The 24,430-nt window shown below is 44.3% G+C and overlaps 2 protein-coding genes across 7 annotated transcripts in view; both read left to right on the top strand.

The window, feature by feature from the left end:
• Positions 1–42: 42 nt before the first annotated feature.
• bin2b (bridging integrator 2b) lies at positions 43–7,988 on the top strand. Of its 6 annotated transcripts, XM_062563818.1 has the most exons (14): positions 65–479; positions 1,831–1,911; positions 2,746–2,800; positions 3,218–3,312; positions 3,954–4,049; positions 4,238–4,345; positions 4,443–4,528; positions 4,849–4,924; positions 5,026–5,108; positions 5,197–5,684; positions 5,724–5,782; positions 5,816–5,998; positions 6,996–7,088; positions 7,579–7,988. In XM_062563818.1, the coding sequence occupies exons 1-14, from the start codon at positions 387–389 to the stop codon at positions 7,687–7,689; spliced, it is 1,707 nt and encodes a 568-aa protein (XP_062419802.1). In that variant the 5' UTR covers positions 65–386; the 3' UTR covers positions 7,690–7,988. The 6 variants fall into 6 exon arrangements, with proteins under 6 accessions (XP_037346411.2, XP_062419802.1, XP_062419800.1 ...); XM_037490514.2 differs by adding an exon at positions 43–58 and having other exon boundaries at positions 232–479; positions 5,197–5,998; XM_062563816.1 differs by having other exon boundaries at positions 5,724–5,998.
• Positions 7,989–12,621: 4,633 nt separating this feature from the next.
• Positions 12,622–24,430, top strand: part of LOC119230151 (integrin alpha-5-like) — a 30,450-nt gene continuing 18,641 nt past the window's right edge. The window contains exons 1-9 of the mRNA XM_037491178.2: positions 12,622–13,031; positions 18,695–18,819; positions 20,674–20,774; positions 21,299–21,422; positions 22,559–22,620; positions 22,735–22,780; positions 22,938–23,063; positions 24,100–24,144; positions 24,386–24,429. Of these exons, the coding sequence (XP_037347075.2) occupies positions 12,799–13,031; positions 18,695–18,819; positions 20,674–20,774; positions 21,299–21,422; positions 22,559–22,620; positions 22,735–22,780; positions 22,938–23,063; positions 24,100–24,144; positions 24,386–24,429 (906 nt within the window). The 5' untranslated portion in view covers positions 12,622–12,798. The remainder of the gene's footprint in view (positions 13,032–18,694; positions 18,820–20,673; positions 20,775–21,298; positions 21,423–22,558; positions 22,621–22,734; positions 22,781–22,937; positions 23,064–24,099; positions 24,145–24,385; position 24,430) is intronic.

The raw sequence follows: 24,430 nt of genomic DNA, 5'->3' as shown, positions 1-24,430 counted from the left end.
GCTGAATCAGAGACGCGTCATCGCAGAAAGGCAATCAAACCCACGACGTAATTAACAGGTGAGTGTGGTTGGATGTCGTCACACCTCCACACGGCAGCTTTGAGACATGTTTGTTCGACGGGTCCGGACGCGCAGAGACTTCCCGGGAACAGGAGCAGCGGCTGCTGATGTAAAATAACTTCCCTGACTGCCTGTGTGTGTGTGTGTGCGTGTGCGCGCGCGTCTCGACAGTCGCGTCGTTGCTCCACCTCCGCCCCCCCGCCTTGAATTTAAGCTGCGAGGCCGCCTCTCAGGAGGAAGCAGACGGGAGAAAGGGCTGCTGTCAGCGAGGAGACACGGGAGCGAGAGACTGAGAGGAAAAATACCCCCTAAAGAAAGAGTCAACGATGGCGGAGAACAAGACGGGCCCCAACCTCCAGGCTGGAGCCGGGTTCCTCGCCAAGCGGGTCCAGAAGTCTCTGAATCGAGCCCAGGAGAAGGTGAGCTACGGCGATCGAGTTTGTTCAGTTACAGTTCGACTTCAGGCGCGTGCACTGGTTGGTGGAGCTGGGAGATGGCTCAGTCCAGCCCGATCCAGCTGCCGTGTTTAACTCATTAGATACATTTTCTTCAAGATCAGGCCTCCTGAAGTCCTGCATAGAGCAGAATGTGATGCATGTCTGAGGGAGGGTTCAGTTTCCAGCGCTACACACTACACGCACCTGGACAAGCTGCTCATTCAGAGAGCATTGGTTGACTATATGCAAATATTGTGTGCAACTGTGTGAATCTGGCAAATGAGTAAACCGGGATAGCTCAAACATGTCCAACATGTGCTCCTGTAGCTTGGGTTTCCCATCTTACAATGCAACGCACCCAAGTGATTAAAGTTGTGTAACGCAAAGTGAGGACCTGTGCTGTTGAGTGTGGTAGAAAACGATGCGAGTGGAGTGGACTGCATGCTATGTTTTTGACAGTCCACATTTAAATGATCTATCTGTAGACCAGCAGTTTGTGCTTTCCCCGCCCGTATGAGTGTAAAAGTGTGCGCCGCTGCACAAAAACCTGCCACTTCCTGACTGCACTTCCTCTCTCGCTGACGGAACCTTTTTTTCTCCCTCAAGTTTGTGGTCTACTTGTTTGATTTCCCTGCTCCACCTCCCAAACAGCTGCGACGCTCTGCAGTCTGCAGGGTTTTGAGGTCTGAGAACATTTTTCATTGGTAATCCTGGAAAATGGCTGCGATAAAACCAGACTTTTTGTTGCAGATTTGGGAGTTGAGGGTTACGCCTTCCGCAGCATTCTGGTTCAACAAAAGCTGTCTGTGGATGACAATGAAATGGTTGGCCGTGTGTGTCGAGGTTCCAAGAGGCAAAGGAGTTAGCAGGACTCAATGTGGATGACAGGGCTGCACTGCATAATCGGGTCTATGCATCCTGACAAGGGTCCACTTTGGTATTTCATTTTCACTGATAGCGACGTATCTGATGTGGGCTGGAATGGGCCAACATGTCGGCCCAGTTGAGTTGGCGAGTACGCACCCCTTTAACTGCCATCAAAAACGGCAAAATCAATGCAGCAGAAGTGGCGATGATATTTGTTCTATCTTTCTAGTCCAAGGTCCCTTTTCTTTCTTAAAACCACGTGCCTACATTACCCACAATGCAGTTTGAAAATAGATTGAGGCGCTCGTGCGGGGCGTGGAGCCTCTGGGCCAACATGTACAGCAGCACTCCGCCAGTTGAGTCCCATTTATGGAGCTCCCTCTTAATCATTAGCTCCAAAATAATCCTCATCTACGCCGGGAGCCTTTGCCTGTTCGATGTTGCTGACCCTGCCGTCCTCCCTCAGGTTCTTCAAAAACTGGGCAAAACCATGGAGACCAAGGATGAGCAGTTTGAGCTGTGCTTCCAGAGCCTCAACAAACAACAGGTACTCGGACATGTCATCTATGTAACTTCAGGTGATCTCACTGTGCGGCGACCCCGCTGACCTTTGCGTAAAGGTGACTTTGCTTAATTCCACTTTTTTTAGTTAACCATCATTTTGTTTCTTTATTTTGATGCCCCTGTACCATCACTTCCAGTTAAACGAGGCACTGCAGAGTCTTCAGAAACTATTGCGCCGTTTTATTCCCTCTGCCGAGATGCAAGTTCACAATCCGCAATCTGCTCAGCCTTGACAACAGGAAACACTTGCAGCAAGATGTTCCTCCCACTTATTTGATTATCTATTTCTCATAATACTCAGTTTTGTCTCTAGCTTTCTGGGTATACGCAAGCATTACTGTAAGCCATGATATTGCATTCGTGTGTATGCTCATATTCAAGAAGTTACCCTTTCTAAGCGTTAATGGACCCAGCCCAATTTTGGTCGAAAAGTGAGACTGTTGCATTAAAAAGAGGAAACCAACATAATCGTCCTTCTCACAAGTAAAAAGTTTTGTTTTAAAGTGCTCCCTCATTGTTTACCAATTAAAAGCTCATTCCCATCTCAAGTACAGAACTGCAGTCCTTTTTGGAAGGAAACTAACAGGAAGGAAGTCCGCAGCGCCACATTAAATGTTGTGATTGTTGCTTTAATTTAAACTCCACAATGTGGTTGGGCAGTATGGAGTATGGCAGGTGATGTGCAGCTCTGAACGTGGCCCTGAAACGGTTGTGCTGAGAGCAGAAGACGCCGCGGCGGCTAAAGGAAGTGACACCGCTGTTTCTAGGCGTTGCTGACTTTGACCAAGTTGCACCTTCTGCTTTGCGTCCCACACAGATCGACGCAAGCAGGTTGTTCAAAGACGTCAAAGCCCACCACGCAGCAGTGAAAGGTAGGACACGCACGCAGCGTGGAACAGAACGCCGCCCTTTACCCCGGGAGAGTCTGGGAATAATGGGGAAGTGGAATTCTTCTATTCTCGGACCACTTTTGCAACTCCGTCTCTGCTGCCACATCTTGTACGAGGACGAGTAGAAACCTGCGGTTAGAAACGGCCAACGCAGCATTGCATATGTGATTTATGTGCAAAAAAAAATGCTGCGCTCCTGCTGTCGCTTGCATTGTGAGCTCCAGGCCGGGAACCCAGTGTTGTTCTGACCTTCTCTGTCTGCGTGAAGCAACAACCCCACCCTAAAAAAACCTTAATGCACGGTGCTGCTGATCTCGCAACATCTGTTCCTCCAGGAGTCCTGATGATTCACTCTTTATGTATTTCTTTTGTCCCGTAATGTCCGGTTCCTTTCCACAGCCGTGCATGAGACGTCCAAGCGCCTGTCACAGACGTTGCGAGACGTCTACGAACCAGAGTGGAATGGAGTGGAGGACCTCGCCGTCATTACAGAAGTACGTCCGTGATGTGTTGGTGAATGTTTGAATCTGAGACCTTTCAGAAAATCCCTTTTTATTTAGAAGAAGCCTGACCCAAGTTAACAAGGCAGCATGTTTCAGGTAGACCGAGGCACGGCTTTCAATGTGCACAAGGCGGCTCGCAGCTAACGCTGCATAACCCTACAAACCACGCCTCCAAACCGCGTTTACCCGCTGGGAACCCAGAGGTTGGGTGTTGCACAACGACACTGTGGGATGTGACCATAGACGTATTCGGATTGGTTAATGGGCTACCGCTATGAGACCGGCCCTTCGGCCATCTTGGATTATGGCTGTATGTAGTATGTATAGAAATAAATCAAGTAACAAGTTCCATTCGGGCACTTCCGAACAATCAAACTTCTCACTGGTCAACACGGAGAATGCCCCCAATAACAAGTCCCATCACGCGCGGCCCGGTTGTGATGATCAGCAGCAGCTCTGAGCGAGTAAATGGGGCACAACAGGGAGACGTGCTAAAAGTTGAGATAACGACCCACGCAGAGGGCCAGCGGCTTTTCTTCAAGTAGTCATTACTCCACTAGATCTTTACAAAGCAAATAGTGGTTGCTGCTACACACCTCATTCAATGGTTTTTCTGATGCCATAACTTTTAGAGTGAAGACCTGCTGTGGAACGACTATGAAGAGAAACTAAGCGACCAGATTGTGCGCACCATGGAGAACTACACGAGTCAGTTCCCCGAGGTCAAGGTAGCCTGATGCTCTTTAACCCATATCATTCAGAAACAGCATTATTAACAGCATTATTTCACAACACTCCAGTTACACGTGAAACGCATGCATTCAATAAAATAAATAAATAAATAAATACTGAAGTCTGTTACTCCGCACATGTCCTAAAACATGGGTTTCCTCTCGGGTGGGTGTGTGTTTTCCAGGAGCGCGTCGCTAAACGTGGCCGCAAGCTGGTGGACTACGATTCAGCGCGTCACCACCTGGAAGCCCTACAGAGTGCAAAGAAGAAGGATGAGGCCAAGATAACAAAGGTGTCATTACACACAGCGTACAGAGATGCTCCTGAGAGTGTTGGCTGAAAATGACGGTTTCACTGTAAGTCGTCTCGTTTTGGCTCCATGTAAACAGGCAGAGGAAGAGTTCAACAAAACCCAGGCTGTCTTTGAGGAATTGAATCACGAGCTGAGGGAGGAGCTGCCTGTTCTCTACCAGAGGTACGGCCATTTAGATAACAAGGAAAGAAAAGACTGCGACAATCAGTGTGGGCATAAACGAGGTCATGTTGGGTGTAGAAGACTTTCAAGACGTACCTCTGCTATTTGGAACATTATTTTTATCATTAAGAAGATTGGAGATTGTTCAGGCCTCTGTCTGGGTTATACCTTTTTTTTTTTTTTTTTTTTTTTTTTTTTAAACGTACCTCAGTCGTTTAAATACTGAATTACAAGACTGGATCTTTGAAATTAAACTGAGTCTCAAAAAGAATATGCTAACAAAGTGAAATACAAACCAAGAGCTTTGTTTGTGTCCTCAGCCGGATAGGTTGCTATGTGACCGTGTTCCAAAACATATCAAACTTGAGAGATGTCTTCTATAAGGAAATGAGCGTGGTAAGATATGATACTCTTTATTTTAACACTGTCATGCTTTTCATGTGAAGTGTGTAAAAACAAACAAAAAACAAAACGCCTACATTGCAATTGTGTTTCAGCTGAACCATGAGCTGTACAATGTGATGAAGAAACTGGAGACCCAACACTCAGGAAAAGCCTTCATCATCAAGGGTCTGAACAGGTAGGACACTGTGGTGCCATATAGAGTCTATGTTGTTGAGGTAGGTGTTTTAAAATGCCTTATGCATCTTCTTATCTTCTTCAAATAGCATGACGAGCAAGTCAAAGAAGCGAAAGTCAGTGGTCATCTCCAATCCAATCCCGTGCAATACAGCTTTCCCGACAGACCACGTCTCCATACACTCTGACAACGGAAAAGACGCCGAGCCCTCTTCACCCGCCCAACCAATTCAGCGCACCTCGGAGGAAAGTGGCGTGCCGGAGGAAAGCGCCCCGCCAAAAGAAAGCAGCGTCTCATCCAAAGACGTCAACTCGTCCGACTCTGATCTCAGCTCCAGCGGAACCAACACGCCCAAGAGGCATTCTGTGTCCGACCCAGAGGCCAGCGACCGCTGCACGGGGAGTCAAAGTCTGGAGGAGGCAGAAGCCGACATGGCCGCCAACCAGTCCGATGACTCCGGGGTGGGCGTGCCCAAGTCAGAGGCTGCAAGTCACAAAGTGTCTGATCCCTCGCACTCTGCAGGCCGCTCTCTGCAGAGTCCTGAGCAGGAGGCTGTGAGTGACCTAGCATCTGAAGGTCCTGGGCAGGAGGCGGTGAGTGACCCAGCTTCTGAAGGTCCTGGGCAGGAGGCTGTGAGTGACTCAACAATTGAAGGTCCTCAGCAGCAGGAGGCGGTGAGTGACCCAGCTTCTGACGGTCCTGGGCAGGAGGCGGTGAGTGACCCAGCAACCGAGGCCCGGCCGACGCAGGCACCGGTCCCGGCCCCTCGCATCTCGTTCCGCTGCGCAGATCGACCTCCGCTCTTAGTCGCTAAGGCGCAGGATGAAGAATCGGTCCCCTCGAAGACTGAGGACTCCAGTTGCAAAAATCCACCTGGCTTCCTTTACAAGGTACAAAGGCATAGACTTCCCAAATGAACATGCACTCTTCTTATACCTATAGATCTTTCGATATTTGCCAAGTCGTACTTTGTACAACCCTTTTTTTCGTCATGCATGCAGTAGGCTACGCTGATGTACGAAACTGGTGGAGTTCCCCTTTAGGCACAAAGCTGGACTCAGTATGTTTGCTTCACATAGACTGGACACATGGTGTGAAAAGCTCGCCTGGATAAAGTTTAAAAGGGAATCTAACAGCATCTACGTATTATATTATATTCCCGTTTTTTCGATCCATACACAAACCGATATGTCCAAACCAAACGCTACGCCTTCAGGACACACAGGTTTGTCTTGTTCAAAGTAAGAGACTAATGCATAACTTTGCCAGTCGCGACAAGGAGAGCAAGTAGAGCAACAGTTGGGACTGATTCTCACACAATAACGTTTCATTCCTATAATGTGGTCTGATTAAGGACCAAAGTTAGTGATTATCAGAGTGAGGCCATGTACTGAGTTTGAAGAATTGCTCAACAAGGACTGACTCACAATGAAACTCAAACTAACTTTAGCCAACAGAAGCTCCAGGAGCTGTAAAGCTGTTTTGGATTGAGCAACAGCAGAGTTTAATGTTAATGAGTTCAACACCTCATCTGCCAGTTGAAACATGTTATTTCCTCCTTTAAAAATAGGGAAAGAAAAGTGGCGTAACTTTAGCTTTACAGACTGGCGCTTGTCTACTACGTAGATTATAAGAAAACATGAACCCACTATACTTTGTAGTATGTACATTCCTATTTAATATAAAGATTTTGGCTCCAGTCTGATACAAAGAAGATGAATAACACAAACCAGCTTTGTTGTGGAAATAGGTCTATGAAAACTGTTGGAAATTTTTGCATATTAACATTATACGAGCAGATCATAAGGAATCATAAGTCTCCGATATCTCAACCTGCGTTGACTCGTTTAGGTGAAGAGAGCTTGTTGATGTGAACTGTCTCACCAGGCGGTGGCGCTGCAGAGCCACGCGGCGTCTGAAGGAGGCCTGCTGCAGTTTGAACAGGGAGACGTCATCCTGGTGCTTGCTGACGCTCAAGAGGTTTGTGTGTGTTCTTGTGTGCTGCTGACGTTGTTTTTCAGTAATGACTTGTGTGTGTCTAAAATGAAATATCCCTACTAAACATTTTGGCTGTCTGTGAAAGTTATTAATTTGTACTGTACATTATGTTGAGAATGACCAAATTAATGATTTGGTTAAATTGAAATGTCGATTTTTATAAATCCCTAAAATAAATACATGTTTATTTTCTATTTGCTTTACAATGTAAGGTCTACATTTGAAATGACCCAGATTTATCTCGTGACACTCTTAGCTCAGGAGTCCTGTCTCTGAGCTGCTATAAGAATTGCTCTTAAGTCAAAACTCTCAGCCAGAGTCCTGAGGGTAAGACAATGAAGTGAGTCCAACCTAATATGTCCACCCCCCCTAGAAGGAGGCAATCCTAGCCAATGGAAGCCCTCACTCGAGGGTGAGGGTGTGTTTCTTTCCTTGGGACCTGACATGTGTTTTGATGTGTGCTTCGCTGCAGGAAGGCCTGCTGAAGGGGATCAGGGAGGAGAGCTGGAACCAGCACCAGGATCTACACACTCACTCTGGGATCGTCTCGGAAAAACTCCTCCAGCTGGTTGAGGCGGAGTGAAGCAATAGTCACTCCTCAGCCTGTAATACTTTGTTGTTCCTTTGGGCAGTGGGTGACACACACACACACTCGCCTATAGAGAGAGTGAACCCACATGTTGGAGGTGCAGAGCTGCGCAGACGTGAACTCGCATGCTCCGATGTTGTAACTTTTGGAAGGAACATTTTGCAAGATGTATTTGGATGTTTTGATATTTTTGCTGATATTTTAAAGTCTTACTGTGAAACAAAACACCAGTTTTGTTTAATGATGCTGTGACCTGTACATTTCTTAATAAAGTTCTATATAAAAAGGGGAGGACGTTGTTTTGGTTTGAACTTGTCGACTCAAACGCATCGACTGCGGTTTTATTAGGCCTTAAAACTCAGACACACTGACTGAGGACTTCATCGGGCTGGTGGAGGTCAGCTGCTTTCTGATGGACTTCACACTGATGGCTGTGATTGACAGCTTCAGTTTAGGTGCGGTTCCAGTTACTGTGAAACGGGGACTGTCAACAGTTTCCAACCCTTAAATAGATTGTACTTCCAAAGCTGAGGTCTTCACAACGCTGAGGTTTTCAGTTGGTCAATGGTTGTTGTTCAAGTTTATTGCTATTTGAAGGTCTTTAAAGCTGAATTGCCAAAACCAAACTTTTTTCATTAAACCCAAATGGTTGTTATGGTGACGTCATAGTGGCCCTGGCGGTTTAAATGAAAGTCTTCTGGTGTCCCTGGTGACTTGGAGGCAGGAATAACGTTTGGAGGAGAAGGTGCGTCATGTTGGGAGTGGACTGAAACACGATTCAAAGTTTGTCTCATTGGAGTAAAACTTTGCCCCCGCAGTGATGTAGGTACTTGGTGTGATTTGGCACTATTGTCTTTCCCAATCACGAGTAGAACCCTTTTTCCATAACATAATCCAATGAGATTTACAACAACCAGTGGCTTTTTTAACTCACAGGAAGCCTTTTTGACTTATTTAAAATTTTATTTTATAGTACTTCAGAACCATTTCCTTTCTGATTATTCTTGGACCCAAACTTCCTTGACAGAGAATGTGTTTCCATTCTTTCTGTCGTGGGGGAAGTGGGCCACTAGCTGAGAAACCAGACCTTAGTGTAGATTGAACTTGTGTGGAATATCTTTCATGCAGCCGATCAGGACGGGGGCAACCGCACGAAACACTGCCCTTTTTGTTAAACGCAACTGAGCTGGCGCTGTTCGTTGTGGTTCCGTCTTAGCGGGCCTCGTGCTGCTCGGCTGCTCTTCCTCTGGCGGACGGCGCGCAGGTTACGTGGGGCTAACTGCCCTCCGAGCTCGGAGGGGCCATTGAGAAGAAGCGTTGCGTGGACTTGGCGGACGATAGATAAACATGGACGAGGTCCCCTGGAGGCCTTTGGGGTTTCAGCCACATTCCTCCCCAGCAGAACCTTCGCTGTACGTTGCCCTTTCTGCGGCGCAGGCTCGTCCTGGATGTTTCCAGCAAGTTCTCCCGTTCCTTGTCTGTCGGCACGGATTGGGCACTTACTTACTACGGTATTAATCATGTGAAAAACCATGAATGAATAAGAGGGCTACTCCCTTCGAGAAATCTTTAATCTTAATGTCTTCCTGTAACAATACTTTTTTTCAGGTCAGGGAAAGGTCAAGAGGTCACGCTCAGCAACACAAAAAGCTGCACCATGGAGGTCCAGCAGGGGATGTGTTTTGACAGAGGAATTTGATCAATTTACTCTAATAACAATATTTCAACCTACAACACCAACTCTCTGGACATTATGTGCCTGTATTCGGCTTTCTTTAAAAAAGGTTCAACTTTCACCTTTACACCTGGGTGCAGAGAACTGACAAAGAGCAGGCCTAGGACACAAAGTGTTCAGTCAGGTCGTGTTCCAGACAAATCAAGATGCAAATCAAAGGACTTTACAAAGTACTGACAAGGCAAAAACAGGACAATGATAAGGACAAAATAACACAAAAGACATTTGGATCTAACCATTGATTTCTTTACAAATGTACCCAAAGCGGATATATACGTGATTGCCTGTAGTCCTTGTAAAGTTTTTGGTAACATCGGCAATGCAAAGACACAAAGCAGTTAGCACAACTTCAGGATCGACTTCTTCAGACATCCTTGACGTTCTTCTTCACATTCTGCTTATTATTCTGGTTCATTTCTTCAAACTATACCTGAACTGAACAGACTTTAACAAAAAGATCCATTAACATTGGCCTGGGCCAACATAACAATGTCAAGGTCCCGCTTATCTGACACTGGGGGCATCACACTAGCAGCCATGTTGTTTATACTTTGGTGATCCCGGGCAGAGGGAACAGCGTCCTTTGCTCCATCAGTGCTTCAGACAACTCGTAGGAGGTGTGTGTTATGTCTCTCATCATCTACACTGTGTGTGTGTGTGTGTGTGTGTGGGTTGGGGGGGGGCGTTTTCCATCCACAGTGAGGCAAGGAGTCCATTCATCAGACAGCCGTTGATTCCTTTATGTGACTCTGGTTTGAACTGCATCCGTTGGCTCTGTTTGACCTTCTGTGAGGTCACAGGTGTTGTTCATAGAAGGCTAAAGCTTCCTCTCTGTTGACTCTCCATTTCTAATTTCAAACCGTGTGGCATCAATGTAAAAAAGAAAATGCATGCAGCTTTTATGCTTGTTTTTAAAGTTGATGATGTTACAAAATTGATAACTATTTCCAAAAATAACCAAAAGTTATGTTTAAGGCTTTAAAACTATTGGCATTACATACAAAACCCAGACATATTAACACCTCAAAAAAGAATGTGTTAGCATCCAGCATAATAATACAATAATGACTCTATCTCTGTTTTGGTGAGTGGCTGGCATTGTTTGGCAATTTTAATCTGCAAATCGCTGTCTATGAATAGAAAAGGTGTTTGCGAGGTGTCAAAAACAAAATGTAAATCAGGAGTAAATAATAATATATGACATTTTCTTGTTTTTTCAATTTTCTCTCTGAATTGCACCCTCAAATTAGCCATCATTTTGTTAAATCTAGTTGCAAGCAGCAAGTTCAATGAGCTGATCCTGGATATTATTGACTATCCATCAGCACATGGACTGCTCATTGGAATGGTTTTGATCATTAGAAAATCAGCAGTTACTTTAACAGGAAGCTGTTCATTCTAAGAACAATATAATAAAGCAGAGATAGCTCTAAATGCTGCAGATCATTTAAAAAAGAAACTGGGGCAGCACTGAGGAGCTCTTTTCAGTGTTGAGGCATGTTGGAGTTCATATTGCATGCCAAAAGAGGCCAATAAAGGTAACAGATTGCTTGATCTCTTTTTGGAGTTTAATTCAAAGCAAACTATAGTGCGTGTGCTAATTAATAATCTTTGTGTCACAACTTTGCTACTCAGCGAAGTTCAATCCATTCTGTCTTTATGGAGTTAAACCTCTGGTTTCAAGCACAATACAACATCAGCTGGAATGTGTTCATTTACAAGAGGAACCAACTGTTCCATTAACATTTTATGGCCGTGCGTAAATCTGTTTCCTTACAGGAGAAATCTTCTCTCCCTGTTGCCAATGTTGGCGCGTAAGACATCTTGACGGCTCCTTAGATGTTGGACGCCCCTTTTCTCATGTTTTTTAAACAGATGCAGATTCCCACACACTTGAGTACATTACCATTAAGAACCAGTAGTACCATCTGTTTGCCCGCCTCTAGCTCTGCCATGTCTGCAAGTTCTGTCCCGGCAAAGTGACGAGAGACAGATCTGAAGATAGACGTCTTCCAGGTTTACTCACACTGAATTCTGTCCCGACATGTAAAGTATGTTACAGCACAACCCAGCGTTCTGACATCGAGCAGCCGTCACAGGACGTTAGTGTTATCTAGTGTCACTATCATCCCCACACTGCGTCCACCACAAACTCCTTATCCTCGTGAAAGGAGGCATATTTCAAGACTGCGACTTGTATTTGGGGTTTCCACCTCAACACGTTCACATGCTTTGGTGTTAAAGCACGTCATTTTCCTCTCCTTTTTCCCCGATTCTCCCCGGGACATGGTCTTCGTGTATGGAATGAATCCACTTGGTTCTCCTACCTTCTAAGCCCGGGACGCCATGTAGAGAAACGTGCGGAACTGTGCAGCCGACTGCAGCAAAATCAATGTTGCCCCAGGCTGAGTCTATTTGTGGACGCTGATTGGCTAAATTGTATGTCACACATTTTTTTATTTAATGAGCAATTGGCTGAAGAGCTTCTTAGACCCGCCTTCTGCAGGCAGCGCTGCTAGAACCGACGTGTGTATGACAGGCAGGACATGCAGGAAAAGCAAATATTTTTGCCGAGATTTCATATTTTAGAAATATCACTGGGTACATTCCATATTTCAAAGGACCAGGGACCGATATCTAAACTATAAAAGGTATTGTAGGGCAACGTATCCTCATATTAAAAGTAGTTGTTGTGATATCTTACAAAATGACACACTCCCTACAAAATCCAGCAGCACATGTCATTTTCTGTTTGTTTCATGTCTTTTCCTTCTTCACAGAGAACAACTCACTCATAAATCAATCAACGCTCAGTTTTCTCGTTCCAGACGAGGAATGACCTGCCGTCTCCCCGCTGATGGACGTGGATATTATACAAAAACATCATTTTAGCACACCTACAAATTGGCAAGTGTAATTTTCTTGTAGGTTCGGTTACGAACGCTTGAGAATCAGGCTGCTGTAAAGACTGTTGTAGGATCTACGTGTTGGCCCTTTAATGTCAGAAAGGGAAAAACAATCCTTTAAGAATGTACAATGTCTTCATTCTAGTTAACGATGACTTTGATTGTAATTTCCTGCCCTGTTCCTTTGGGGACCGGATTGCATGGTAACATCTAAAAGCTCCACCCCAAATGAGGTTGCCCCCCCCACCTCCTCTCTCCCTCTCCCTCTCCGTCTTGACTCTTTACATTTCACTTCATTTGCCCTCTGGACCAACACACCGGACCTGTCGCCGGAGCTGAAGGGGGAGCGCGGGAGGGGGGGGGGGATTGGACCTTTATGACCTTTACGTTTGAAGGAGCCGCACGGATGATGCGTTTTGCGCTTCGGCCACTCGATGAAAGAGGAGACGCGCAAAAGAAGAGATGGGCACCGTTCTTGCGCTTTCACCCAGCCGCTCGCGGGGGAGCCGCCGCCGTGGCGCAGCGTCGCTCGGACGCGTAGCGGCTCCCGCGGCGGCGCTGCTGCTGCTGCTGCTGCTGCTTCTGGCGCAGCTGTGCGCCGCCTTTAACTTGGACGCGGAGACGCGCGTCGTTTTCGCCGGACCGCGCGGGAGTTATTTCGGCTACTCGGTGGAGTTCTTCGGCAACTCGTCCAGGTGAAAGCCGTCAGAAGGTCTGCGCCGTCGTGCGCGGGTTTATTTTAACACTGACCCTGAGTTGCTTTATTCATTTAACACAACGTTTCCCAGTGAAATATGAGTCTGTTGGATAGATCCCTCACAGCTGCCCACGCGCTCACACACTGGCTTCCATCCCACTCGCGTGATTGGAAACAGGCGTGAAAGTGTGCGTTTGATTCAGAGAGGAGCAAAGTGAGACCTGCGCTCATGTCCTACTGAAGCTGCTCTTAATGTGCATTTTACATGCAGGGTGCAGGCTATATTTTGCCTTTGGGCGTTGGTCCGGACTAAAGTCTTGGTCCAGAAGGAGGGAAGTGTGGAGTGGCTCACATCTGGAGCGATGGCCGTTTGTGGTTCACCGCTGTGGTAATTGGCTGCATATTTTACAAATGAGATGCATCTGAATATACAAAAAAAATGCTAATAACCATATGGTTTGACAATGTAATATTCTGCTTTGGAACACAAAATTGCATAGTAAATATTTTGTTTCCATCTCAAGAAAGGACGTTTAATGGTTCTGGCTGACGTGAGGCGGATGGAAGTTGATATTTTTTCGGGCGTTTATAAACAGAACTTTTAGTCAAAGTTACACTTTTATACATAAATAAAAAGGTAAATGATTTGTAATTCATAATCCTCCCTTTATGCCAATTGCCTTTAGCAATGACTAAATTGTCCCTTTCAACTCTTCAAGCCATTAGCTAGCTACCTAGCTAGACCTAGCTCTACCTTGCTAGCTACCTAGCTAGAGTTAGGTAGCTAACTCTAGCTAGGTAGCTAGCTAACGGCTCACAATCAGCCAGGCAAAGTACATTACTTTAGACATAATTGTACTTTACTTGAGTATTTACATTTTAAACTTTGCTCCAGTAAAGACAGAAGCTTATAAGATAATTCATGGAGCTGTAGCCAGTAGCTCCTGTGTGTTGTGGTAGTTGTACACAGTGTCCCATGAACATCGAACAACAGTTTTCTTCTTTATTTTGATGCTTGACGTATTTTCTTTAGTCTTTACTACAGTAGCCATAGAATTAACCGTCTAACATGAGATTGAAACATAGAATAATCTATTTGACCATTTCAAGTGTATTGATTTATTTAACACCCTGTCGACCACCTTTTCACATCTACTTTTGTTGAAGAACTGAGGACTTTCGGTGGGATCTTCTATCTCCTGAAAGCCCTTCATAAATTAACTTATTTGTATTTAAGATATCCATGAATTTTGATTACTTTTATTTAACAGAACACAAAATAATGAACTTCATGTGACGTATATTTGCTAGAATTACATTTTTGTTAAACATACTTATAAAACCAATGTGTTTTAATACGCAATAAGGGTCAATGCATTGGACATGAATACATCTAATTCGTTCTAAATTGATAGACAGGTGAATTTATTAAGTATTAATAAATTAAGTGATGGTTGAGCGAGCTGACCGTACCAAGATGGCCGCCATGTGCGGACGTTTGACTCTGCTGGTCGGCAAAGCGGACGAGACATCTAGCCTTTATATGGGTACGATGGCCCAGAGAAGTCCGATGTCACTTCGCCTTGATTTCCCCAAATGTAAACAGTGTGCAAATGAATCTCATGCATTACTACTTGAATCTTGCTTGTTTTTTTGTGAAGCGTATTTTAACCCTATACATATCTTATACTTAACAGTATAGAAATAAATTAGCCTCATCTTTACCAGCTGCAACGTTAAAATGATGAAACATGAATGTATTACGTAATAAGTGTAATCCAAAAACGTATATCTTTTTTTCTGAATGCACAACTTTTTAACTTTTATTTCTTTATTGTTTATTTATAGTATTGCTACTTTTGCTTCAGTATTTTTTCAACCGCTATACCTCACTAACGTAAATGTTGGTTTAAACATGTGTAGATATGTTACTGTAAGGAAATTGATTTAGATTCTCTGAGTTTGCTTAACTAAGCTTATGACGCATGCTGTTGAGTCTTTTGATTTTGCCCAATTTGTTCGCACTAAGCCCCCCTTTTGCCTCAAATCATTTTGCTTCTGACCAAAGTCCTGCATTTGGACGGTTTACATGGTCATGTGAATCTGGAGGTTCTTTGTCTTGTGATGGGTAAACCACGCGGCGGGAAAAAGGATTCCTTCCTGAAGGAGTTTGAATGTTTTTTCTGCTGCGGATGGGATGGTTTCTGCAGGTTGTCATGCACTCGGACAATTGCTTCACTGTTTGGCTGTAGGGAGCCTTGTTAAGAGCTGAGGCACACAGCTCTAGTCACTAAGTCTGGTGTACGAGGCAGGCATCAGGTGAGGTCTACATCCATCAGTAAACGCGCTTTATGGACTTGATGTGTCTTTTTAGCAGAATCTGCTGCTTTGGTCCCCACTGAAACATTTACATCCTCCTTTTGGGACTTTGTTCTCTCCCGCCACGATTAAGTAAAAAGTTTTTGTTTGTCAAATACTTTGGGAGAGAACCAATAACCTTCCACGTTCAGTGCAATATTGTAAATGTTAGCCTACTAACGCGCTAGGCTAAGATGGGGAACATACACCTGCAGAACAAATGGCTGTATAAGGAATAATGGGTACATTCTGGTGTACAATATTCAGGATGGAAAGAAACTCCTGATTTAACTATTAGTCAACCTTTAAGACCTAATGATTTCCTTAACGCCCGTTTACTAGAAAATACATTTTTTGACCCAACTGCGTCACTTAATAGTTTCGGAAGTTGTGATTGCAGAGTTTGGCCGCTACGGGAAGTTTTCCCAACACTTTTTTTTAACATCCCCATGCCAGCGACCTCATTGTGGACAGGGTAGTTAGTTGCTAATATGAGCATTTAGCAGTACTTATGCACAACCTCTCAGAGCTGTTAGAAATGTCAATGAACTCTATTTTGTTTGAGGATACTTGATTTTTCCACTTTCCCCTTATGCACACCCCACAGAGCCACAACATACATGGGATTAGTCTGTAGCAGGAAAATGGGACGCAGATGTTGAAATCTTCTCTGACCTCTTTGTGTTTATGAACCTGTCCGTCAATGCACGTGTCTGGTTTTACTCTTAAAATTTAAAGAGTATCTAGATCTGTTTTTTATCATAGTAATAAAAACAGATTTAATCAAGTCATCTGAGCAAATGTGTATGTGTGAAGAACAGTGGATATTTTTCTGCAGTTGAAATGGCAGCACAGCTTTAATGTTAGTTAAGTCCAATTTGCATATTTGACTAAAATACCAGTAAGAAATCATACTATTTGAGCGTTGTGTCAGATTGTTCTGGGCGCCAACATACGTACGAGTGTATTGAATGCATTCACATGCACATTCACATGCACACCAAAGCAAACAGATATTTGAGTTGGAGTTTCTTGCTTATACAAACATCATATCATATTATAACAAGCCAGATAACATCTCAGAAACCTGAACTCAGCAGCTTGGGTTCAGGGGCTCGGATGGTTCCATGGACATTCATGACTCAATGTCACAGAAGGTCATATCAGTATTATGTGCCACTTAAAGCGAAGCGGCAGGCTTAATGTAAGTTATCAGGAATTCAACTGATGCCTTTTTCCTTGCTAAAATTGTTTAATTGAAACACTGCAAGGGTACAGATTTTCCATATTTTAGAGAAAAATAAATCTTAAACATTAAAAAAGCATGTTTGTGTTGAGCTAATGTTTTGAGTAGGTTACGATGCATGGGAACTGTACGTTTAAGTAAGACCTACCTTTTGGATATGACATGGTTCAGAATATCTTAGGAAAGAAATGACTTGCTGCATCTTTGACCTGGACGTGCCTTTAAGCCCTTCCCCTTGTTTGCTGATGTTCCTGTTTAACGTGAGTTAAAGGAAAGGAATCCTTTTTTCAGGTCTCGACAGCAGTATCTATCATCCCGATCCTGATTCACATCATGTTGTCGGCTGTTAAGTTTCCGTTACAAGTGCTTTTAATTGACTCTTACAACTCAACACGTGCCGAGGTCTCAGTGGTGGCAGTCACAGATCTTTAGAGAAAAGGCCAGTGAAAGACTGCTGCACCCAGTGTGGAGTGAGTGGTTAATAAGGGAGGCTTATCCAGCAATGTGGGGGAAGGGGTAGGGGTATAGAGTCTGATCTCTGCTAATGTCATCAGTCATCAAGTTAGGCCATTCGCTCTGGGCCAGGACTTTTTTTAGCAATGCTGTCTGGAAACCTTGAAAGCAGATTTGTGACACACACACACACACTGTAAAATTGGATTAATTACAAACAACAAAAAGGGGTTCCGATGAATGATTGTAATTCAATACGCAACAAAGGGAACGATAATACTTCTCAAGTTTTATGTAGTTAAAATAAGTTAAGTTTTAAGCAAGTTAACTTTAAAGAGATATTTTTCGAGGTTTTGAGGAGCACTTGATCTGTATTCTGTGTGTTACTCTCACACTGGATGAAGCCATCGCTTCAGACGGGCACAGCAGCAGAACTTATTTTGGACACCCCAAACAAAATCTACGCTCCTTTGGTAAAACCGGTGTTTTTCAACCTCAAAGCCAACAAGGCTGCTCGTAAAATTCACCGATCAAGGCAGTGGCAGACCGGTCAGCGGCTGACCGGCAGCGGCTGCCTGGTGGCTTTGAAGAGAACACGGCAGCGGCCTCACTGGCCTGTTGGTCGTCTGATGTCTAGCTTTGCTGGTGAAAATATTTGAAGTAGCTTGCACTTAAACCCCAGCTGATTCTTTTAAGCCTTTCTTTAGATCTCTGAAATAGATCAACCCGCTGTGCAGGTTTTCAATCTGCAGCTCTTTTTTAAAGAAAAACCTCATTGGCGCAGGTTGATTCCCGGCCATCTTTTTAGATTTAAACTGAAAAAATTCCTTTGCAGTGCAGGCGTTGACACCATGCTGAGGTAACAGGGCGACATGGGAACACGGCATAAGCATTGTTAATCATCAACAGATGTTCAACCTTCTGGAAAGCAATGCTGGACATAATGTCTTGTATCTAAAAAAAAACACTCAAGGCAGTGATAATCCCAGGGATTTGCAGAAATACAGCCACTGGGGTAGTAGCTGTAAACTGATCTATGTACGTATGTAACAGTGGCCCCATAAACCTGCAGCAGGGTTCCACCCGTTATGGTTATACTACTTGTTGGCTGCTCTCTCTCTCTAGATATTGTTTAATATTGGTTGATGAAACTGTTCAGTTGATCAGTGGTGTTTCTACAAAATATTCATAATATTTGTAAATTTAGGTATGATAACTTAGTAGGCAAATGGTCAAACCGCTTTACTGTAAGACAACCTTTAAAACCAGGCAGAGACAACATCACACTCAAATTTGAAGACGATTTATATTCTCAGGCGAAATAAGAATAATTTTACACTATATCTGTATAATATCACTATATTGACCAATAGTCAAGGACGTTTTGGAGCCGTCTCCTCTTTGCACTGTAAATACGAAGCGACAGCCAGGAGATGGGGGGGCATTTATGATTCACCCTCCTCGTATCCGCTGTGTGGAGGACAACACTTGATTTCACAATACCAATTGAGCGGTTGTAAATCCAGAACAGATGTTCCTTAAACATTCCCGTGACACATTCTGTCATGACGCCGTAAGGTTTTGTTTTTCTCTCGGGCGTCTAGCGTCGGCGTCTTGGTCGGCGCCCCCAAAGCCAACACCAGCCAACCCGACGTCACCGAAGGAGGAGCCGTGTTCTTGTGCCCCTGGAGCCAAGCTGACTGCAGCATGATCAACTTTGACAAGCAAGGTAGGGAGTCTTGTTAAATCCGAATCTACGGCCGGCCTCTGCAGGTCAAAACGTGACCCTTGAAAAATGAGGCTCAACAATCAAACGCCGAGGGAAGAGAAAGGGTTCTCCACGTCCTGAATCGCAGAACCAGTTGGGAACTCCCATGGTTTCCAGGTTATAAAAATGTCAATGGCACTGTCAAACAGTTGAGACCAGACTAAGTAGCGAACTCTAAAGTGTCTCAGCGACACTACCGGCTGCAGGTCACGGGCTTGGCTCCCTGCGTTCTTGCAGCTCCCGACTCAATGTTTTCATTCAAACAAGCCTTTCATCTTCATAATGTACGTTGTGCTGAATGAACTCATGTCATTTACTTAATGTTTTGGTGAGCGAGGCCGTCCTCCACTAAGGTCTCTATTCTGGGACGCTGTGTTTTGCAGTGTTTTCACAGAGCTTTGATTTCATGCTGGGCTGGGGCCCAGTGTTGTGAGTGCTCTTTAATTAGGGGCAGAGTCGTTACTGGGACGAGGAGCCCAGGGGACCTGGGGGCTGCCCCCCAGCCCCGCCAGAAAAATAATCCCCCCCCCCCATCAGAAATACAGGAAGCGATAAGGACCACCGTTTGAGGATCACAGGAGTTAATGCACGCTCTCCACTGCTGATACGGAGGGGCCTTTTAAGCAGACTGAGGGCAAACGCTGTATAAATAAATACACACTTACACACTTTTAAACAACAGGCCGCGCAGACAGCCACTGAAACACGAGGCTTTAGAGGTTACACACATGCTAGAATCCCCTTCACCTCTGCTTTATCATTTGTATTATTTGTCTGTGCTCCCATTGTGTCTCTGTGTGGTTCCTCTGCCCTTTATTGCAGTTGTTTGAATTTGTTTCATGTGTCTTTGCGGTCACTTTGAGTCTCCTCTCGGTTTGTGTCTCCGTGACGTAGTTCTAGTTGAAAGCCGATGGGGGCCCTGACTCTCTGATTCTCTGCAGGCCCGTTACAGTAATCTATCTGTGTTAGTAGAGCTGCGTTTCCCATTACAGACCTCGGCATTCATGATGTGTTCGAGGACACATGCCAGACTGCGTTAATAAACAGGCCCTGGGTTGCAGCCAGCAGAGTTCACTGTCATCACTCTTGTAAAGACTTTTTAACAAATATATGCAGTTATATGCAGGCGTATTTAAGGATTTAAGGTTTTGTAAAATTACTTTTCAAGGATACATAACTGCAAGTTGTGAAGATGCCCTGCATGTTAAAGAAGTCACATCTGACAGTCGACCCCAACACCACAGACATTCATTTTTTATTTGGATAAGGATGTATTTGTAGGATAAGTATTTCAAAGCCTGTAACTTTTTTTGTTCCATAGGACATCGAGCCACCTGTCTCACCTAACTGCTCGTAAAAAAGAAATATTACTCCCTATGTTTCCAAATAAATGGATTCATTCATTTTGAAAGCAAAGAAATCCTAAGATTTTAATGGTGCTGAGGCTTCAAAGTCAAGCATTTGGCAGGAAACAATATACACACACACACACACACACACACACCTACACCTCCAGAACTCCACCACCATCCTTGTTCTTTGCCTTCTCGCTGCTTAAAACAGATCCTGACAATGAACAACATGGTCCAAGTCACTTTGGTGGATGTAGCGTGGAAAGCCAAAGCCATTCAGCCATTTCAATGCAAAAGCCAACAACACGTGAGGGAGGTCTCTCAAACAATTCCTTACCAGTACAGGACCCAAACAGCGATGACAGGGTGTTTTTGAGTGTGGCGCCGATGTGCTGTTCACTGATAGAAAGAACTGCGCACAACTCTGTAAATACGCTCTAAAATGTCCTCTTTGTTCTTCTAGGTGATCAACATTTTTACATCAACGGTGTAAACACTCAGGTTGAATTCAAGTCCCATCAGTGGTTTGGAGCTACTGTGCGTTCCCATGGAAACAGCATCCTGGTAAGAGTGGGTTGTGTTGGGGTACTTTGTGAGGACCAGCTTTGCAAGCAGTGGTTGCCCTCGTTTTACAGCCTGAGGAGGAAGGACAGAGCAGACAATTTAATGGTTGGGGAAACACTGATTGTTTGTTTAATTAATTAATCAAGTGCTAGCAGGAATATTTTAAATACGTGGTTTGGTACTCTGTTCCTAATGTCCACATTACGGAACATTTCTAACCCTGACTCCCATCGAGTTTTTAAAATTTAGAGAAGTAAACACACAACAATGTGAGAACTCTTACCACATCAGCTTTGGCATTAAAAAAATCAATCTGAATATAAAAGCCTGGAGTCAACGGGCCGAGGGCTAAAAATCAGAGGGGTTCGGATTAAAATTCGTATCAGGGGTTGAGTATTTTTTTTCCAACCATATGCATCACTTTTACAAAGATGATGGGTTAAAAGATGAGCACTTAACCACTTAAACACGTTCCTGCAAATGCCGTCATTTTGTGATTGTGCCATCGGATTGTGCTTTTGCAGGCTTGTGCTCCCAGGTATTACTGGAGGACTGAACATGACACACCTTTCGCCGACGTCACAGGAACCTGCTACCTCTCTGTAGATGGTCTCAAAACGTTTGTGGAGTACGCCCCCTGCAGGACAGGTGAGCAGAAGTAACAGCCGCCGACCGCTGGTGGTGTTCAAGTCACGAATGCCATGTTCACCAGCCAGCTCAAAACCCCGTCTCAGCTGGCTATTAGCTATAACAGCTACTAACGAGGGTAGACAGATCTCACTAGTGGCGGCTGGCTGAAAGCGGGCAATGGGGCGTTGGCCCACCTGGGGAAAAAAAGGAAAAGATAAGATAATATTCGATTATAAATAATGTTAATATCTGTCTTTTTGAAATACGGAATGTACACAGTAATATTTGTAAATGATGCATCATACGCATCCTGTCTTCCTGTCTTCCGTATTGTAGATTGCCCGCAAAAGGCGGGTCTAAGAAGCATTTAAAAATGTGTGATATACAATTTAGCCAATCAGTGTCCTTAAATGGACTCATCCTGGGGCAACATTGGTTTTGCCCCGGATGAGTCTGGCTGGTAACCACGCACAGGCAAATACGGTAAAGTTAAAAACTTCAAAAAAATTACTCTCTCTGAGTCAGTCCTTACAGTTCTGTGACACTTTCTGATGATATTATTCTCGATTGTTGCTGAAAAAACTAAACCTATAACCAAATCCTCCTGTTGCTCCAGAACGAGTCACATTTTTTATGTTTTTCATCAAAAGTAAAGTAATCCAGTCAAAGTTGTCTGAACACGGGTACGGAACCGCTAATAGCTCACTCAACATACTTTTAACGGCGCTACAGACTGTGAACAAATAGGTTAAAAAGGGGACTCAAGTTGTATGAAGCTTCCTGTTTACATTCCCCAAATCATTTCAAAACCTGAATTTAGATCAGGATTGTTCCCCAAATTTAAGTAAGCCAAGGACTGTTATTTATTTTTGGAAGTACTAAGGCAAAATAGTGTAACCGTTCATTTGAATGGTTGGAGGAGAGAGTTTATGTATTTTACCCGTGTTTCAAGCTCTGTAAACTCGTCAAGTTTTACCAGAAGCTGTTTTTGACCCCGGAACTTTGTTTCTTTTTGTTTTCCTTTGTTTTAATTTTGGGTCAAAGTACAATTGAAATGTTACAAAATTGCAGACACAATATTGTTCATAGTTTTTTGTTTTCATGGAACGAAGAACATTGTTAATGTTTCCCATCTTTTGTGCTGTTCATTGCAGAAAGACATGGACCTGTTGGCCAGGGTTATTGTCAGGGGGGATTCAGTGCAGACTTCACCAAGGTAAGAGAAATATTTTCTGTTTTCATGTTTTGGTTTATGTAATCAGGGGCTCTGTTCAGTACATCAGATCTGCAGAGCTTCTTACTCTGCTCTGGCACTTGTTCTGTGTTACAGGACGGCCGGGTTGTGCTTGGAGGACCGGGCAGCTTTTACTGGCAAGGTGAAGAATGTGGACCGGCGTGGATCTGTAGAGAGACAGCTCATTCCACCGAATGAGTTTAAGATCTTTGCCTGTGGACGAATCTGACGTTCTGAACGTCACGTGTCTCATTTTAACCTCTGACCTTTGACCGGTTGGTTTCCCGTCCATCCTGTAGGCCAGCTGATCTCAGCCACCACAGAGGAGATTGTGAAGGCCTACTACCCCTCCTACTTTCTGCTGTCCGTCGCCGGGCAGATTCAGACACGACAGGCGCAAGGGAGCTACGATGACAGTTACCTGGGTGAGGAAGTACACCTGAGTCAAATCAAAAAAATTAGAATACTTAACAATATTGTTACGGATATGACAAACACGACTGGTTCTGTAATGGAAAGCCAACAGGGAGGTGCCTTTAACTCACAATTGCATGGTCTAATTGTGTTAAAGTGTGAGTTGTGAAACTACCCCTCTCTTCATTTATTACCCCAGTAAACACTTGAGTCATGTGTTTATTGTCTCCATCGCTAGTTTAAAGTAGATTTTCCATCTTGTGATGGACAGGTAAGTGACACCACCATACGACTCCAAACATGGTCACTCCCGTTCTGCTTGCAAACCCCTCCCCCAAAAGGCTTCTCGAGGTCTACATTTTAAACACATTTTCTGTCAAGAGGAAAATAAACGCCTTGGTTTTTATTCAATTTTGCACATTTACGTAGCCAAGAATCTTCCTAAAAGTCTCACATTCATTTTCCCAAAAGGAAGAATTATTTCCAAGACAATCTGAAAAAAAACCATGCGATGGATTTGCTGGCGACCTTTCCTCTTGTTCCACTATCAGGCCAAAATAGTCCACACGTAACTTAAGACCTGACACAAGACTCTGCATGTCACAATCTAATGGCAGACTTCCATTAAATAGAGAGCACATTCATGCTCAAAAAGGGCCTAGAAATGTACAATTATTACAACTTGATGACCCTTCTTGTGGTGCTATCCTGCGGATGGAGCTAAATCGGCCGCATTATCTGTCAAAAGTTCATACAGAGGGTTTAAGAGCCACTGGAGGTGAGTGAGGCCCTTTACAGATGGACAAGGATTACTCCACCTCTTCAAAACTTTGTTACTAACGATACCTCGTCTAGTTTGAAGAGTACCTCATTTTTTTTATTTCCCTCCAATAAAATGTAACCTGGGGCCTATATTACCCACAATGCAAGTAAACCGACAGGGTTGAGCTCGCTGACCCTTTGCAGTCTCCTTCTCATCTCTGCTCCAGGCGCAGGCCGATGGTTCAGTGTTTTTTTTCTCACGTACACTCTTCCTCGCCGCTGCAGGTTACTCCGTGGCTGGTGGCGAGTTCAGTGGGGATGATGATGAAGGTGAGGGTGATGTTTACAGTACACAGAATGCATGGCTGGGTAAAGGGTTTGCTGATCCCCAACACAAACTAAACTCTAATGTTTAACCACAGCCTCCAAACAAGCGGAAAACATCTAGAGGCTCAAAAAATCAAAAAATCAGAAAAAAAATTGTGGCAATTGCTCACAAAGGGTCGTAGTTAGCAGCGTTGTGTTGTAATGAGCCTGCCTGACCTTTTGACCTTTGCTTTCCCTGTTGCAGATTTTGTCACAGGAGTTCCAAAAGGACTCATGCTGTATGGAGTTG

Source organism: Pungitius pungitius, chromosome 8 (genome assembly GCF_949316345.1).
Source record: "Pungitius pungitius chromosome 8, fPunPun2.1, whole genome shotgun sequence".
NCBI lineage: Eukaryota > Metazoa > Chordata > Actinopteri > Perciformes > Gasterosteidae > Pungitius > Pungitius pungitius.
This window is presented reverse-complemented; position numbering and strand designations above follow the sequence as displayed.